Genomic DNA, 18,319 nt, shown 5'->3' with positions numbered 1-18,319 from the left:
TGCTACCCACATCATGGCATCACGTGGCAGCTAGACCTTCACAGCCCAACACAGAAGCCACTAGCCACGTAGGGCTATTTAACTTTACATTCAGGGGCTCCTGGGTGGCTCAGTCAGTTAAGCAGCTGGCTCTTGCTCTCAGCTCAGGTCTTGATCTCAGGGTCATGAGTTCAAGTGCCACGTTGGGCTCCACACTAGGCGGGGAGCCTACTTTAAAAAAAATACATTCATTAAAATTAGATTCAAAACTCACTTCCTTAAGTCCTGTCTAATTCAAGTAATATAAGGCCGTGCACACCCCAACGCGTGGCCCATCAATTCTTTCTGAAACTCCCCCGTGAGACCTTGTAAGATGTGTCATCCCGGGGCACTTTCTGTCTTGCCACTTAATGTTCTAAGTAGCAAATAATGGTGATTCCAACGCAGCCTTCCTTGTCGCGGCTCTGCTAGGTGTGACAGGAGACATCTCACAGAGTCCCCTTGGTGGCCGTGCGCGGCGTGTGGGGCGAGCAGGTGAAACATGGCAGGCCCTACCACCTCAGGTGGGGACCCCTCCCCGCTGGGTCTTCAGAGGCAGCTGCCCATCCCTGCCCCCCAGAGTCCGGGGCTCGGGGGTCCCTCTGCTGCCCAAGATAAGCAGGCAAGGTTGTTCTGTGCTTGGTGAAAAAAAACTGGGAGTGGTTCCTGGAGGGAGTATTTATTTGCAAGGCCTTTAAGAAACGTCTGGCATGTTTTCGACAGCCCGTTTGTGCTAAGAGGCAAAAAGAACTATTCTGTCAGAGAATAATATTGCAGTCTGAAGGGTTCCCTGTAGAAAGGAGAATGAAGTGTACCGTTCTGTACCCATGTAAACAAGAAGAAGAAAGAGAAAGGAGGGAAAAGAGCAGAGAGATGGGGGCTCTCCACCCAGAGTGGCGCGGCTCAGGCTCTCTGAACGTTATCTTGGCGGGTGAGTCACCGTCCGGGCTGTTCCGTATTTATAGCAGCGCCGCGAAGTTTATGATTATCGTTCTGAATCCTTGGCAGTTCGTTTTGTGCCCGAGTCAGCTGTGCTCTTTTGTTACTCCCAAGGTTCTCTCAGCCCTTCCGTGTTCCTTCGCTGGCTTCGGAGCAAAGTCCGGACTCTGCAGGAAAGGCAGTTTCCTTCATGGGGGGAAAAACAATTTTTTTTAAACCGACCACTCCCCACGACCCAGAAAACGGGGGAGGGGAGGTTCCCTGAAGGAAAAGTGACTTTTCAGAGCAGAGCCTGGCAGAAAAGCCACTGGGGCACCGAGGAGGGTCGTATTGGAAGGGCTTTTTCGTCGTTGGTTTTTCACGGTTGCCCTGATGGGTCCTCAGAGGGAGCGCGGCTCTGTGTGGTGATGCCTCAGGATTTGCTGGCCTCTCTCTTCAGAGCCTGCCTTGTTCCGGGGGACACGGGGCGGCTGTCACTTTTTATCTCAAAACTCTATGCAGACAACATGTGAGTGCACTTAACGCTACTGAACGGTACACTCGAGAAAGGCTAGAATGGTCAGTTTTGTAGTGTGTGTGTTTACCCTCTGCTGTTAAACACTTCTAAAAAGAACTTCTGCTCATCGAGAGGGACTCTGGGAACTCCCTCTGGAGCCACATCGGCCGTGCGGGAGCACGCCCGGCCCGGCCACCCGGGTCTCCCTGCCGGCCCTGGGGCAGCCTGTCCTGGTGGTGGGCAGCCCCGCCGTCCAGCCTGTGCAGGAAGCCTTGTCCTGGACGCTGGGCCAGCACGAGCCCTGCCGTCCGCAGATCCCTGCCTCGAGCTCCTGGAACAACACAGGTGGCACCCCTTTCTCATTCTCCCTCACAGCCCCATCTCCCCTCCTTTACATTACTTCCCATTCCATCTGCCACTGTCCACCCTTCAGCCTTCTGGTCACTGTTCTCTGCACGTCAGTCCTGGACTAGAGGGTGACACCTGGATTGGGACATAGTGACGGGATCGGTGTACATCTGAGGGTTTCTGTCGGAAGAGGCCAGCCCGCCACGGGGCTGCCTTAGCAGTTCTGTGCTCGTTTTCTCTGCACCTCGCCTGTCCTCCACCAGGACATCTGACCGCTTGCATGACCGATGCCTTAAACCTTAGGGACCCCAGTCTCCACTCACCGTCTCCCTGTTCCACCTGTGGCTCCTCCTGGGTCTTGGCAAGTAAGGACCCCATTTCACTATTACCCTGTTTGCAGCCGTTGGAAACCTCAGTCATCCTAGACTCCTTTTCTTCTGCCTTTTTCTGCGAGGCCCTCACCTCGGTAATCTTCCTCCTAGGCTGTTCTTGAATTGGAACACCGTGCCACTGCGCATCCCGCAGTCACCCCCCGTCATTGGTCATGGGGACAGTCGTGATCATGTCCTTGACCTTGGATCTGCCCTCCCAAGCCATCCCTCACAAGTCAACAGGCTTCTCTTTGGGAAATCTGTGCCCCAGCATGTCACTTTGTCAGAGTTTCTTGCCTCTGCATATGCTGCTATTTTGTCCTTTTTGTTAATAGTATTTTTCCTAGTCCATCTTCTCCTTCCCTCTCAGCTACCTGTTCAGACCCCTGCTAATTCATCACCCAAACTCCAGGTCCAGTGCTCCCTGCTCTGTGAAGGCTCTCCTGGCTTCCTGCTGTACACTCAGACATCTGAGCATCTCCATTGCAACAAGATATTATTTGATTATTTTTATACTTTAAATTCTTCTCTTTTTTTTTTTTTTTTTAATTCCTCTCTGAAACTAGACTGTGAGCAGGGATAGTGCCCTGTGTACCTCTCTGAGAGCAGGGATAGTGCCCTGTGTACCTCTCCTTCCCCCAGACCTGGCATGGTGCCCGGCACTTAGTACATATTCAGTGAGTACTTGTATGGTTGGACAGACAGATAGACAGATGCTTACAGGAAGCAGTGGGATGCCCCCTCTGCCACCTTCACGTTAGTTACCCATATCCTGTGAACAGCATTGCACGATTTGATTTATATGCACACGAAGAAATCAAACAGACCTCCTTTGGCGAGTTTAGGTTAACCATCATTTGTGAGCAAAGCTGTGTGGTAGGTCTGTGGCAGGTCATATGGCAGGAAACTCTCCTCAGAGAGCTAAAGCATGAAGTGACTGAAATGGAAGGGCTTTCTTGCTATTGCGATATCTTCATTTCTGAGGGAGAAGCTGGGGGTGTGGGACAGATGCACGACCCATGATTCCGTTAGTGCAGAAATAATAGAGCCCAGAAAGCAACCCATCTGCACCATACTCCCTGATCCACTTCTGCCACTTCTGAAGTCTTGATCTTGGGCCGTTGGCATTTACGACAGATTTCAGATTATCTTCAGAGTATCATGTGCAGAACATCTCCATGTCCTAAAAACCCACACTTGAAAAGAGTATTCTGTTTGTCATTCAGCGACCCTGATGTGAAGATAAGATCTGTATGAAAAATTTCTCCACGAATCTCATTCACAAGAAACATGGCACTAGGGGGGAGCTGGTACCCTTTCTTGTAGCCCCTCACACTCCCGCTTCAGCCACAGCTCAGGAACATCAGCATCTCCTGAGAGCTTGCTGAAAATGTGAGCCTCGGGCCCACCCCAGGCCTGCTGAATGAGAGTCTGCATTTTAACAAGATCCTCAGGGGACCCTTATGAACGTGACGCCCTCAGAAGCTCTGAGCTCATAGAAGCTGGGAGCTACATAGCTCACCTTTTCCCCTCCGCCTCCAGGTGACTCAGTGAATTCTGTGCTCTTCTAGCGTAACTCAGCCAAGCCCAGGTACTTCAGGAAGGTGGTTTTCTTCTTCATTCACTCAGCACCATGCTTGAGCTCTCGCTGTGTGCCTGGCTGGGTGTCTTGTGTGCTAGGATAGGAGAGAAAGAGAAAGAGGAAGAGGACGAAGGTCTCTGCCAACATGGAGAAGCTCATAGACTCAAGAGAGAAATGACAGCAAATGGCCCCTGTTCTGTCACACCACACAGCAAACACCTCCTCACCAGGCACCCAGTTAGAGCTGGGACGCCCTCCGTGGAGCACGGCTTTGCTCTCTCCAACAAGCTTGAGGGTGCAGGTCATTGTCCTTTCGTAGGGTTTAGGGAGCTGTGACATCAAAGCATCACGATGAGGGAGTTTTCTTTCGTGGGCAGTCCTACCATTTACAATTTCCTTAGCTTTGCTTCTCTTCTGAGAGATGAATTCTGGCATGACTTTGGCTTCTCATACCTGTAGTCGGTGGCACTTAGAGTTCTGAAGCATCTGTTTCCTGCAGGTGAATGTGCTTTGGTCTGCCGGTCAGTCTGTCCTTGCCCCTGTCTCCCCAGTGAGCTGGAGGTGGGCAGTCCCTCCCTGGCTGCTCTGGCTCCCAGACAGCAGTGACAGTCCCTCCCCACCCGCCGTGTCCCCCGCTCCTCTGACAAGTGCCCCTTTCCTGCCTCAGGGACAGACCCTCTTCCCAGTTACTGGCTTTGTCAGCCCACACTGACTTCTTGCCTCAGCTTATCCTACCCCCTTTCTTCACTCCTTTCCTTAGAACCCAAGTACCCCTGGCTGCTCCCCTCGTTCCTCCTCACCCACCAGGCTCCCCCTCAGTAGCACGAAGCATCCTGCCCCAAGGAGGGAAGAAGCCTGCTTGGTTTGGCATCTTGGCTCCTGGCATCCGTGTGCTGTATCCAGCTGCCACGTTCTTGTTGCTTCTCAGTTGATGTCCTCCTCACCATCTGTCTGTCCATCCTCCACGCTGAGCAGAACACTACTGCAGCCTACAGGGAACGTCTGTACATCGTTGATCAGCCAAAAAAAAAATCATCATATGTTTAATAAATTGCTCTCTAAAAGTAACCTCTCCATCCCTACTTAGAAAATAGGATTGGGCACATAATGACTTGGAATATATTATTTTTAGCACTGTGGGCTGTGTTAGATCGACCGTTACATTTTATACTGAAAAAGAAAAATACTTTAGAACTTTATATGATGTAAGCCACACATCCAAAATGTAGAAATTAAACATAGTGGACATAAAATGAGACTTTTCTTGAAATTAGTCCTCTTCTGCTTTATTACTTTGCTCTTCTGCTTTTTTGTTTATATGCCCTTCACCCTTTCTGTCACTGTCACCCTCCAGAGTCTTCCAAACATTTGAAGCTTGTTTGCTATTTGCAACTTCACATTAAGGGTTCAGCTCCACCTCTAGAACTGGAAATAGTGTTTCCTAAACTGGGTTTGGCTTGATTTTTGTCTGACAGCTGCCAAGCAGTTGCCCCTCCTGCCACTAGGGGGTGCTCTTATATGCCTGAAACAGGCCAAGTTACCCTATTTGGGGGTAATTTTTTTTAAGCTTTAAGTAAATTAAAGATTCACTCGTTTTCATTCTGAAAACTTACCACTGGTATACAGCTTCACTTCCAAAATATCCTGTCTCTGAAACCCTTTCCCATCCATAGCACCCTTCGTCACCCAGCAGCTCGAAGGCCATAAGGCCACATTCTTGTCTTGCATATCGCTGTTATGTCTACACTGGTCTGTCACTGAATTTTTATATTCCCATAAATTGAGATAGTGAATTATTGTGTGACCATGAGACAGATTTTATGTTTAGAGTAAGATAATTTGAATTTTCTAGGAAACAGAAGCCCCAATTTCATGAAAAATCCACGGATAAGGGTTTGAGATAAAAATTTAATGAGGCAGCAGCACCATCATTTGTCTATTATGGGTCACTGAATGCCTTGTCCACTCTCCTCTGTCACCTTTTAAGTCCATTTGAGGTTAGAATGTGGCAGAATCTGTAGTAGGTAAAGAAAACCCTATAGTCTGTTGGCGTTTTAAGGCATCTTTTGCTAGGCCTGTGGCTCTGGAGGGAGGATAGTGGGGGTGTGTGATGCAGAGAAGTCGAGTGTCCTACACAGTGACAGCTGAGATAGTTAATCCCTGTGACCCTCTGTAGTGGGGGGTTGGGGTGGGGGTCTTAGGAACAGACTTGGTGTGGCCTGGAGAAGAAAGAGATGCCTGGGGACCCAAGTCCATCAGATTCTGTATGTTAAGTGAGCGGAAAGCTGAGTGCCTTTGGGCAAGTCACTCAGCCTCTCTAGACCATAGTTTCTTCATCTGTGAAATGGGAGTTAGACCAGAGGATTTCAGAGGGACTGTTCTCACAGTCTGTAATTCTCTAAGACAGAATTTCCTGTGCTGATGGGAATGTTCTGTTGGCTCAGGCTGTTAAGCGTCGGCCTTACACTTAGGTCATGATCTCAGGGTCCTGGGATAGAGCCCTGTGACAGGCTGCCTGCTTAGCTGGGAGTCTGCTTCTCCCTCTGCCCCTCCTACCCTGCTCATGCTCTCTCATTCTCTTGCTCGCTCTCTATCAAATAAATAAAATCTTGGGGCATCTCGGTGGCTCAGTCAGTTAAGCATCTGCCTTCAGTTCAGGTGATCATCTCAGGGTCCTGGGATAGAGCCCTGCATCGGCTTTCTGCCCAGCAGGGAGTCTGCTTCTCCCTCTCACTGTCCCTTTGTGTTCTCTCTCTCTCAAATAAATAAATAAAATCTTACAACAATAATAATTAACAAATAGATAAAAAAAATAACATCTTTTAAAAAGAAAATTCTGTAACCGTGGCTCCTGAGCATTATTGAGATGTGAGTGATAAAACCAAGGAACTTCTGATCTTCATTAAATGTAAATGGGCACGGGAGGACATATATTAGAGGGGGGGAATGTATAATCTCATTGTACATAATTAATGGAGATCACAGGCAAATACTGCAAACTAGGATTAATGTAAATGTCTTAGAAATGGAACTTCAGTCCCATTTAGGGGAGGCCGGGTAGCCAAGAGTCCTACTGACACAGAGCTAACAGCAGGAATGAGATGAAAGGAAAAAGCTTTCAGAAGGGATAGAGGGGTACATCTGAGTGAGCTTTGGTAATTAAGCCACCAGAGTAGCTGGGCACATTTCCCTGTCACCTTCAGAGGACCTGGGAAGGGAGCTGAGTTTTCAGCAGCTCCTGGATCCTCCCTGCCCTCCTGCACATTTTCCCCAAAACTAAAGGTGGTGATATTCAGGCTGGACAAGAGCAAGGGCAGCCCGTGGACCCCAGGTGTGCCAGAGCCCCGGCACTGACCTTTGGAGCTCTCCTAAGGTTGCAGGAATTCATGACAGCCCTGGGATGCCAGGCCCCTACCGTCAATGATGCTTGCTCTGCTAACATGTTAATCCAGTGAGTAAGATATCTCCTCCTTCTCCATAATGAAGGAGTATATCCGAGAACAATCCAGCACAAAGCTGCCTGACCCAGAAGTCATCCAGTTCTGTGTCTTCATCTTCAAATGCTCCAGGCTCCTGCTCACCAGATGGCGTCGATCAGCAGTTCTTGGAGGATTTCCACAGGGTGACCAAAGGGGGCTCCTCCGAGGACTGCAGCCAGTACTACTGTGACAAGGTGGGTGAGCTCGGGTCCCGTGGCTGCTGAGCGGCCCGGCGGCGACCACCCAGGCTTCCCTGGGCCGAGGTGCCCTGGGGCACTTCAAGTAACGAGGACCAAGGGGAAACACCTCCTCACCACCCCTCAGAGCGAGAAGTAACATAATTAATCATGTCTGTCACATTTTCCAGAATGAGCACGGTGATGGCTACTTAGTTTTGATCCGCATCACACCAGATGAAGATGGAAAATTTGGATTTAATCTGAAGGTACGTCGTGTGTCTTCATAGGGATGCCGTCTTTAGATGGCTTTTCGGTTCCCATTGGGAGAGTGCTGCTTGCTGAAGTCTGCCTGAGGACACTGGCTCAGGCTCAGAACTGGGGAGTTTCTGACGTGGCCATAGCACTGCCTCAGCCCAGGGGCCTACGCTGTGCTCAGTGCTCTCCGTGCACTTCTTTCTGTCACCCCACTGAGGGCTTATAATCGGTGAAGTGGGTATTTTTAGACCCGATTTATAAACGTGTACTGAGGCTCAGAGCGATGACACACTGTTGGCCAAGTCGATCTACCTCCAGAAGAGGGGGTTTCGAGGGAACCATGAGCATCACTAAAGCCAATGAGAGAGAAGAGCAGCGCAAGTTACAAGGCCATGTGCAGGGCCCTCCCCCACCTCCGCCTGCTTTGGCCCACAAGTCACACCCCATCTTTTTCTGCAAATAAAGTTTTATTCGCACGTGGCCACATCCGTTCATTTACAAATGGTTTGTGGCTACCTTGACACTGGTGGCAGAGTTGAGCAGTTAGAACAGAGCCCTCTATCCCATACCTACTTACCCTCGGGCCCTATACAAAGTGGACAAAGCCCTGCTCTAGAGCAGAGCAAGGGCGGGTGGTCTCCACTGCCCACCCCCACGGCTGCCACCACAGACTTCCCTTCCTGTACCCCAGCACCCCGCTGAGGCCCTGCCCTCACAGCGCGTGACTTTTTCTACAGCTTCTGTCCCCGATGCTGAAAACTCCCCTTTCCAGCAGCGCTTCAAGGCTGTGCTTTTGGAGTCTTCGGGGGATGTTGCATTTTTAAAAAGGAGCGCGACCCTCTGAGCACATCTTTAGTTCATGCCATATGGGAACGGCAGTGAGAGACGTCTGAGCAGTCCTCTGGTTACCCCACTAGACCCCACAGGGTCACAGAGCTTGTACTCCTGAAAGGATGCCAACCCCTGGGATGAGAATAGGTTAAAGCGAAGTCTGAGCCCTCCCCGTGTCAGCAATACCCGCGTGTCTTTGTTGCTATGAACTATTCAAGCATTTTGTTTTTTAATTTAACGTGTTTCCAGGGAGGAGTGGACCAAAAGATGCCTCTCGTGGTATCAAGGATAAACCCGGAGTCACCTGTAAGTGAACACATTTCGTTCTTCCCTACGTTTGTTTTCTGCTAAATCTAACATTTCTCTTTCCGTGTGCCGTTCCTTTCCCAGCAACAAAGAGTGTGTGTCAGTGCATGCATGGAGATGGAAAGAAAGAATGGAATCCATGTTTTTTTCCAGAAGTTTGCCGGTCAATGTAGCACCAGCATCCCCTGAGAACTCACTAGAAATACAGAGTCTCAGGCCCCACCCCAGACCTCCTAAACCAGAATTTGCATTTTTCACGGGATTCCCAGGAGATTGGTGGTGTGCCCATTAAAATTTAGAAGTCCTCTCAAGGAAGGGAAATGGAGGCACAGAGTTTGTTGCTCTGCTCACTCTGCACATGGACCCACCATCCACACCAGCATCCTGCCCCCTGCCCTCCGTCTTGGCCTCCTCAGGAGAGGGTTTGCTTTTCTAGAACAGTGAGCAGCCACACTGCATCTCCTTAGAAGGAACCCGGTTGGGGCTTTTACTCATACGTGGTCCTTAAGCCCATAGTTTCCTTTTTCTTACTGCCTGTGGTCTCTTCAAATTACAAGGCTTCTGTTCTACACTCTTTGGTGCTTTGCTTCTCTCCATGCTGGTTTCTGCCTTTGGTGTTACGCTGACAAAGGCTTTCTCCATTGCAAGAGAGACAAACACTCACGTTTGGCTGACGAATCATTTCCTAACAGCACATCGAGAAAACAGCAGCTCAGAAGCCTCACAGTTACTACGTTACAGTAATAAGTGGAGGTTGGCTATCGTAGAGAAAAGGCTGCAGTAAGTCTCGTAGCTTTATTCTGAAACGCTGCATGACTTACGTCGGGACCGTTGACAGTCCCACAACCCGCGACCGTGTCAGCATAGCAGCAGATGGAAAAATAATGGAGCGGTCGTGCCCAAGGGAGAAGAGAACACGAACATGGTCTCAAGTGTCTGGGCCCCGAGGGCATCCGCGTCCTGCCCTTGAGGATTGTGTTATGGTAACCAAAGAAACTCGCTTTTCCTCTCCACCCAGGCGGACACCTGCATTCCTAAGCTGAACGAAGGGGATCAAATCGTGTTAATCAATGGCCGGGACATCTCGGAACACACCCATGACCAAGTGGTGATGTTCATCAAAGCCAGCCGGGAGTCCCACACGCGGGAGCTGGCCCTGGTGATCAGGAGGAAAGGTAAGAGCGGCCACAGGGAGGAGCCACGGGGCCTTAGAGAGGTGGGGCCCTATGTGGCCCATTCCGTGGTTTTGAAAATGTTGAGCTCGTAGCCGGCATTGGAAAATCCAAGAACTTTCACCTCCCAACCAGGATGTGGGACTTCTCACTTGAAAAATGTGAAGATCTGCCCACGCAGGGCCCAGCCCCTCGTGGCCAGCCCTCTGGAGGTAGGCAGCACCCACCTAGCCCCTTGATACGGAGCATGAGTCCTGATCCCTCCCGGCCGGCTCCCCTGCCCCGTACCCCTCTCTCAGCTGCCTGCGCCCCCCACCCCGCAGACGTTTGCGTTTTCGGCCCCTTCACGAAGGGTTGGGTTCTGTCGAAGTCGGTAGAGCGGAGGGTCCCAGGGTGATCCTCCCTCCATCGCTACTGGGTGGAGGGGCCTCGAGCAAGTGTCATGCCCAGTTCGTGCTCCTGTTCACTCTGATGTAGAGTAAAGGTGCGATAACCACCCCGTCCCGGGTTCTTGTGAAGACAGACTGATGCTTAGACTTGGAAAGCGCCTAGAATGTTTCCTGACACCTGGCAGGCGTTTGAAGGACGGCTTCCCTTAAATACCATGACTGGTCTCGCTGCTGCTGTTGTAAAATAAGCCAAGCCCTTGAATTGTTCTGCCCAGATTTAAAATAAGGGCGATGAAGCGTGTGACTTGAGGCCCAGCCGCACACCTCTGTTCTGGCCGCACAGTGTCTATACGCCCAACTCCCAGAACCCCACACACCTGCTTTCCCTCTGTCCCCGTACATCTCTAAGCCCAGAGCTGGCCTGCATCCCTGAGGCCTCACCAGATCTCTCCAGATCCCTCCAGATCCCCTCCAGATCCCCAGCGCCCCACCCCTACCAACCGCCATTGCCACGCCCAGCAAGGCGGATGTTCCTCTGCCATAGTTGCTGATGTCAGCGCAGCCCTGGGCAGCTGGCCTTGCGCTGTGCTTATTGCTTTACATAACGCTCTTAGAAGGTCAGCACGGTATCCCTAACCCAGAGGGAGGGGTGAGGAAACCGAGTCACAGGCTGGCTAAGTTGTCCTGCTGCCGTGAAGCCGGAAACAGGAATCCAGTGATGGGGAGTAGGCCCCCTCACAGGCTGCGCCCCGGGACATGTGGAGTAGAGTCTTCGGGCCTCCCTGGGAGGGGAGTCCTCCACCAGCCCATAGCAAGGGGCTGGCGCTGGTTGGAGAGGAGAAAAATGGATGCTTGTATACTATTAGAGCTAAAGGGCAGTGCCACAGACTGTCTAGAACTAATGATTGTTTCATTTATATTTATTTTATTTTATTTTATTTTATTTTATTTTTTGAAGGATGGAGGAAGAGGGACTGGTTGAAATTATGGGGCCAAAAATGGCTAAAGCCCCCAAGTCCATCCTTGGCTTCTAGTGAGCCCACCCTCACTAGAAGGTGGAAACAGGCTGAAGTTTGAAACAGCCTTTTTTTTTTTTTTTTTTTTAAGATTTTTATCCATTCATTTGACAGACAGAGATCACAAGTAGGCAGAGAGGCAGGCTCCCTGCTGAGCAGAGAGCCGGATGCAGGGCTCGATCTCAGGACTCTGGGATCATGACCTGAGCTGAAGGCAGAGGCTTTAACCCACTGAGCCACCCAGGTGCCCCGATCATTTCATTTTTAAAATAAACATTTAAGTAAAAACGAATTGACTGGAAGAAAAATAAGTCAACAGCATAAGGAGTAGCAGACATAACAGAAATCATATTATCTTCACAAAACAGCAGAAGAAATGTGCTTCCAGGGTCTGTGGAAAGAATGTGGTCTTTTGGATCAGAGACCCATGGACTGACCGGACTCCTGTGTGTCCCCCCCACCCCAATAGTCCAGGTCACTTCGGAACTTTAGACAGCTTCTTCACCCTGTTAGTCCATTTCCCCATCTGTAAAATGGGGACAGTGGTAGCTAGTTCAGGATTCAGTTCAACTATTTGGGGGAAATGCCATGGTGGTGATTTTCCTTCTCCTTTCTGGTTGTCCTGAAGGCAGTGGGGAGCCATTGAAGGCTTTTTCTTTTTTGTTTTTTCTTTTTTTAAGATTTATTTATTTATTTGACAGACAGAGATCACAAGCAGGCAGAGACGCAGGTAGAGAGAGAGGAGGAAACAGGCTCCCTGCTAAGCAAAGAGCCTGATGTGGGGCTCGATCCCAGGACCCTGGGATTATGACCTGAGTCAAAGGCAGAGGCTTTAACCTCTGGCTTTAACTTCTGAGCCGAAGGCAGAGGCTTTAACCCCCAGGTGCCCCCCACTGAAGGCTTTTGAGTAAGAGAGTGACTTCCCTTCCTGGGTAGAAGGGGAAAATTCAGAGATGATCCCAAAGTTTCCAGTTTGGGAGATGGGAGAAGAATGCCGCAGTGGACAGAAAGAGGCATGTGAGACTGGGGAGGAAGTTAGTGCAGGGCAGGGATGGGGGAGATCCCATGTTTGTCCTTACCCAAGGAGTTTGACGTGAAGGCAGAATCCGTACTGATGAGGTAGGACTGAACCCAGAGGAGGTGTTAGGACTTGATACATATATTTGGGAACCTCCCACCTAAAGATGGCCTTGAGGGAGAGGCTGACTGGGCTCTGGGGAACAATGCAGTCATAGAGTGCCCATGAAAAATACTTGTGTTAAGGGAGCAAATGAAAGGGACCTGAGAGGGATGCCTGGGTGGCTCAGTTGGTTGGGCAGCTGCCTTCAGCTCAGGTCCCAGAGTCCCGGGATCAAGTCCCGCATCGGACTCCCAGCTCCACGGGGAGTCTGCTTCTCCCTCTAACCCTCTCCTTGCTCATGCTCTCTCTCACTGTCTCTCTCTCAAATAAATAAAATCTTTAAAAAAAAAAAAAAAAAAGAAAGAAAGAAAGGGAAAGGGACCTGAGAGAGAGGTAGGGGAGGGGAGACAGTTGGGTAGAAGAATAACCAGGTCAGAGAGAACAAAGTTGGAGGAAGTTAGGTTTCCTTAAAAATATTCTTTCACTCTCTCCCACCTTAGTCAAAAGACTCTGAGTACAAAACACCGTCATTTAAAACTAACCAGAAAGATTAGTATGTCATTTTGTATAATTAGCACTTACTGAATCATTCAAGAAGTAGTGTCTTTGGTGAAAGTGATTACCATGAGCTTAATCGTTTAATAAGCTGTTTTAAACCATCTGCGTGCAGGTGCCGTAAGTACAATTTTTTTTTTTTTTTTTTTTTTTGAGGAAACAGATCAACCAGAACGTTCCTACCCCTGCCAGACACACTCTTTTTCTTGTTCACTACAGCAGTGCACTCGTTCGCGGACATCAAATCCGAAGATGAACTAAACCAGCTTTTCCCTGAGGCCATTTTCCCCATTTGTCCAGAGGGTGGGGACACCTTGGAGGGATCCATGGAACAGCTAAAGAAGGGCCTTGAAAGCGGGACAGTGCTGATCCAGTTTGAGGTAAGAGACCTCGAGGGCCACGTCCTCGGCCTGTGGGGAGGCCACAGCAGTCTCAGTGGGCTGCTCAGGGGCTGCCGCGTGACCCCAGGCACCAGGGAGCCTGTGCTCATCGTGGGAACACGGTGGGGGTTCAGAGCGTAGGGCAGCGGACCTGGAGAGCTGGGGATGGGACCACAGCCTGAGCTGAACTCTGCCTCACTCTCTTACCTAGTAATGCTCGGTCGTCATGGAGAAACATGTCACATCAAGGAGGAGGGACTCTGAGCATATTTAGCTGCTAACACAAAAGCTCAAATCGCTCAGCAGTAGAAGATGCTGGAAAGGCAGTGTGGGTGAGCCCAAAGGGTGGTGGAGGGGCCAGTGCCTGACCCCACCAGGCACTGTCTGTAGTTTGGAGCGGGTCACGTCATCCTGTGAGGGCAGAGTGGCTGGCCTGCCCAGGTCCCTTGGAACCGTGTGACCAGGAGTAGAATCCAGAGTCGGACCCGGTCTTCCTTCCCCAGGAGGGGCCTCTGACCACAGAATTGAGACTGTGACAGAAGCACAGGCAGGGCCCTCGCAGAAGGAAACAGGAACAAAGGAGGTTCGGTTTTTAAGTCCATTGTATTGATCACGAACAGTGAATGGAGTGTTTATCTTCCAAATGTTTTCAAGGTGGAAGAAGTGTAGTTCATACAATAAAAGATAACAGAAGAGCTCAAAGAAGCCTAACGTAAACTGTTAGAATAGATCGTGATTAACGACAGCATACGCAGTCTGGATTCGTTAAGTCCGGAAGGAGTCTGGATTCGATTCAGAAGCACAAGTCAGCTGTGCCGTTTTTCACTGGAAAGCTATAGGAAGAGAAAAGTCATAGAAGCAAAACTAAGAAGTGTGTCAAATACACGTGGTCACATACTGATTCAGAAGAGTATGAATGATGCGAATATTAAATAGGAAACACTATAAAGCAAAGAATCTTAAGTGAAAGAAAGGTTTATAATGGCGTCAGGAATAGAATGGAGGGCGCCTGGGTGGCTCGGTGGTTTGAGCCTCTGCCTTCGGCTCGGGTCACGATCTCAGGATCCTGGGATCGAGCCCCGCATCGGGCTCTCTGCTCGGCAGGGAGCCTGCTTCCCCTCTGTCTCTGCCTGCATCTCTGCCTACTTGTGATCTCTGTCAAATAAATTAAAAAAAAAAAAAAAGGAATAGAATGGAAATAGTAATATTAGAGCAATGCGTATCTGAACAACAGTAAAAAGTATAAAAACCCATGAGTAAAAGGTGAAGGGAATTAACCCCACCCCCCAAAAAAAAGAATAACTTCATAACTTGCGGAAATGAAATCGGGTTAAGACGGGAGGAATAATATCATTACTCGGTAGGATTGATAGACATATACTGAATATCTACGAAGAGAAATAGCCCTTTTTTCCAGTGTCCTGCAGGAGGCTGTGTTGACTTAAGTTTGAAGGAAGAAAACGAAAAGTGTTGTGTTCTCTGGCCTTGCAGTGCAAAAAGTTCAAAAGTGAGATATACATTTTAAACAGTGTAAAGCTCAACACTTTTAAACACTCTCCTGAGTAATTGAAACAAGGAGAGGGTAAGAGCGAGTTACATAATATGACTAAGTGTTTGGCATTGGAGGGGATGGGAAAGGCAGGAAGGCACTATGGAGACACCAGTTCAGTAGTGTGTATTGGGTATTTACTGTGTGCTGAGGTCAGGAACATAAGGAGGGAAAGAGAGGATTTCTGGCCCCAACCAGCTAACAGTCTAATATTGGTATATTTGGGGGATGTATCATGAGACCCAGAAAGAGCTAAAGACCAAGGTAGGGGGGCGCCTGGGTGGCTCCATCAGTTAAGTGTCTGCCTTCGGCTCAGGTCGTGGTCCCAGGGTCCTAGGATTAAGCCAAGCATTGCCCTCCTCTGCTCAGCGGGGAGCCTGCTTCTCCCTTCCCCTTTGCCTGCTGCTCTGCCTATTTGTGTGCTCTCGCGTGCTCTCTCTCTCTCTCTCTCTCTCTCTCTCTGGCTGTGTCAAATAAAGAAATAATCTTTAAAAGAATAAATAAGAAAGACCAAGGTAGGGCAAGACTTCCTTTCTTGGTAGTGGTATGTTCCACAGGAAATGGATGTGGGAGGTTCCAGGAGGTCGTCTGGGGTGAGATGTATTAACAAGATGGATGGGATTAAGTGCAGAGGGAAGGTCGTTCCAGGAAGGTCACAGTCCGAATGCAGACTAAGCCCCTAAAGTGTCAGGTAGCATGGGGAAACACGCCTACCTGGGTTGAGCAATGCCCCAAGGAGTCCTGGGAGAGCCTCCGGGTGTCGGGAGTCCATCGCACACTGTTTGTCCTTGATCACGTTGTCCACAAGGAGGCACTGTGGGCTCTCGAAGAGGGAAAGAGCTTGACTGTGGTCTTAGTCTTACACAGTGCTCCCGAAAACCCCCTCCACTCAGCGGGCTCCACTTCCATTTCCCATGTGGGAATCCCACATAAGATTTTCCTTGAACACTGTCCACTAAACTTCACCAAGAAGCTTAAAAATACTTGAGAGAGGAGCGCCTACTATCCCCTGTGGTTCTGAGCAGCGTCTCTCAGAGGGTGGCCACCTGTATGGATAGGAGCCTGTGAAATGGGGCGCAGCCCACAGCTGCTGGGTGAGCTACCCTGGGACAGGCCTGGCTGTGGGCCTGCCTCACAGGATGGGCGGGAGGTTCTGATCCAGGGGACCGCAGCATAAGGAATGGAGAACACAGAAATGCTAGTGTTAAATTTTAGTATGCGCATGTTTCGTTTAGTCTGTACATTTCCTAGAGATGGAGTAGGAAAACCCTCTTCTTAACCACGATCGTTTGCAGAAGAGACAAAAGCAGAGCCGCTCTGTGCTGGAGCAAGTGGGGCACCTGGAGCCCTGCTTCCCCAGTGTCCCCGCATAGGTCCCAAGGAGCCCAAGAGTGTGGAACGTAATGTAACGACCCCTGCTACAGAATGGGGAGGATGTCCCCCCCCACCCCCGCTGCTAGAGGGGACCGGTGCTCAGGGAAGCCAGGTCAGACAGGAGACTCGCCCAAAGGGAAACCCCGAATTTAGCTCGTAGTCTGAGTCCAGTGCTTCACGGGCACTGCCTCACAGAACTGTTGTCCCCGCTGTATGGAGGACGATCAGAGTCCCAGAGAGCTTGTTGCACCGAAAATGGTTCCGCCCGATTGGAACCAGACAGGCTAACTCAGAAGCTTGCTCTCTGAACAAGTGTACCACTTCTGGAAACAACCAAGTGCTGTTTACGTGTGGGAGTTGTTGTTAGAATAGTACAGCATCAGAACTAGAAAAGATCTGAGAAGCAATCTCACCACACAGAGCCAGGCTTTAAGTCCTGACTCTGTCCCTCGCTTCCTGTGTGACCCCAGGCAGCCTGTCCCTTTCACCTCTCTGTACCCTCCACTTCCCCGTCTGTAAATTGGGTATCTCATGGGTCAATTGTAGGGGTTAGATGAGATAAATACTCAGTGTGTTGTTTAGCATATGATAAGAATGCCATAAAGAGTAACAACCATAATTATTTATTTTTTAAAAAAACAGGCTGTCTCCATACAAGAAGTGGTCATGTCTGCTGGGTTTGGAACCCTGAGCTGTCCAACTCCAGAATCTTGGCTGTTCTGGTCTTCCACCCGCTGGTGTTACTGGCAGATGACAGAGTGTCTGATGGGGCTGTACTCTGGACAGGAGCAGAAAGAGGGAGCTGGCCCCTAACAGGTGCCCGTGCCACCCGCTCCCCGACGCCAAGGGCCTGCCTTGGGGTGGCTGGGCCGTAGATGGAATCCTCCGGTGATGGCTAGCTGGTTTTCAGCAAAGCCTGTTTTGAAGCATGTTTTTCACCAGGGGAGTTCCTGTCCCTCCCGTGGCCCTTGGTAAACAATTACTAATGTGCTCCAGAAAGCGTTTGGTCCCAGCTGTAATAAGATCACGCTTAATAATTATTAGCATTTCGGTAGCACTTTGGAATCTGCCAAGTATGTTTCACATATGTTGTCTCTGTTGATTCTCACAACTTGAGGAGGGCGCCTTTTTAGGTGGAGAGAATGAGGATGGGGCTTGGGGACTTGCCTCATGTTAAGTCGCTTGTCGGATCGAGGTCGGATCCGAATCTGTGTGGAAGTCTAGTCAGTGTCAGAACTCACGGTGGTCGGGTGCCCTCCAGCTCCTCACCAGCCTCCAGCCTGAGTCCCTCCCTCCAGGAGCTGCCCCGCAGGAGCTACCCCGAGTGAGCAGATTGGCATCAAACTGCCTGAGTACACAGCCTGGTTCAGCCGAGGTTGGGCGTCTCTCTGTCTCACGTCAAGGAGAAGATTTGGGGGTTGCATGGCTCCAAGTCTTACCACCTCCAGGATGCTCTTTTGTTAAGGAACTCATTAAGTCTGCCCCAGGTTCATTCCTTCCTAAAGGAAACCCGTGGCTCACTTCATGCCTTCCCTGAGTTGACCTTTTCTATTTAAGCAAGGGAAGGGGTGTCCTTTGAGAACCAGCTTTCCCAGTAAAGGACCATTATGCCTGTCTCCATCCAGTGACCAGGTGGCTTGCAACTTCCCTGCCTCCTTGTCCAGTGAAGATGTCTGCAGAGACTTTCGGAGTGGGGTCGTTAGGAAATGCACTTTCCTCCTCCCTCTCTGCACGGATATGAGCAGAGGCTATAGGACTCCACCAGAGACCGCGTCCTGGTCAGAAACCCCGCCCCTCCCCCTTCAATGTCTTCCTCCTTTACAAAACCAGAAGCCTGCCTTTTTCTCTCTTCTGACCCATTTTCCCTAAAGTCCCTCCTACATCACCCTTGTAGGAAACATCCTTCGGTGTCAAAACAAGTGACTCACTGGCTCCCATGATTACTATGAAGGTTGATCTG

The 18,319-nt window shown here is 50.1% G+C and overlaps 1 protein-coding gene across 2 annotated transcripts in view; it reads left to right on the top strand.

The window, feature by feature from the left end:
* The window catches only part of LOC111145875 (protein tyrosine phosphatase, non-receptor type 3), a 111,140-nt gene that overhangs the window by 70,551 nt on the left and 22,270 nt on the right, over nt 1–18,319 (top strand). For both annotated transcript variants that reach the window (XM_022501160.1, XM_022501161.1), the window contains 5 exons: nt 7,241–7,427; nt 7,601–7,678; nt 8,748–8,804; nt 9,823–9,979; nt 13,276–13,436. In XM_022501160.1, the coding sequence (XP_022356868.1) occupies nt 7,241–7,427; nt 7,601–7,678; nt 8,748–8,804; nt 9,823–9,979; nt 13,276–13,436 (640 nt within the window). The remainder of the gene's footprint in view (nt 1–7,240; nt 7,428–7,600; nt 7,679–8,747; nt 8,805–9,822; nt 9,980–13,275; nt 13,437–18,319) is intronic.

Source organism: Enhydra lutris, unplaced genomic scaffold (assembly GCF_002288905.1).
Source record: "Enhydra lutris kenyoni isolate GAN:26980312 unplaced genomic scaffold, ASM228890v2 scaffoldscaffold13, whole genome shotgun sequence".
NCBI lineage: Eukaryota > Metazoa > Chordata > Mammalia > Carnivora > Mustelidae > Enhydra > Enhydra lutris.
This window is presented reverse-complemented; position numbering and strand designations above follow the sequence as displayed.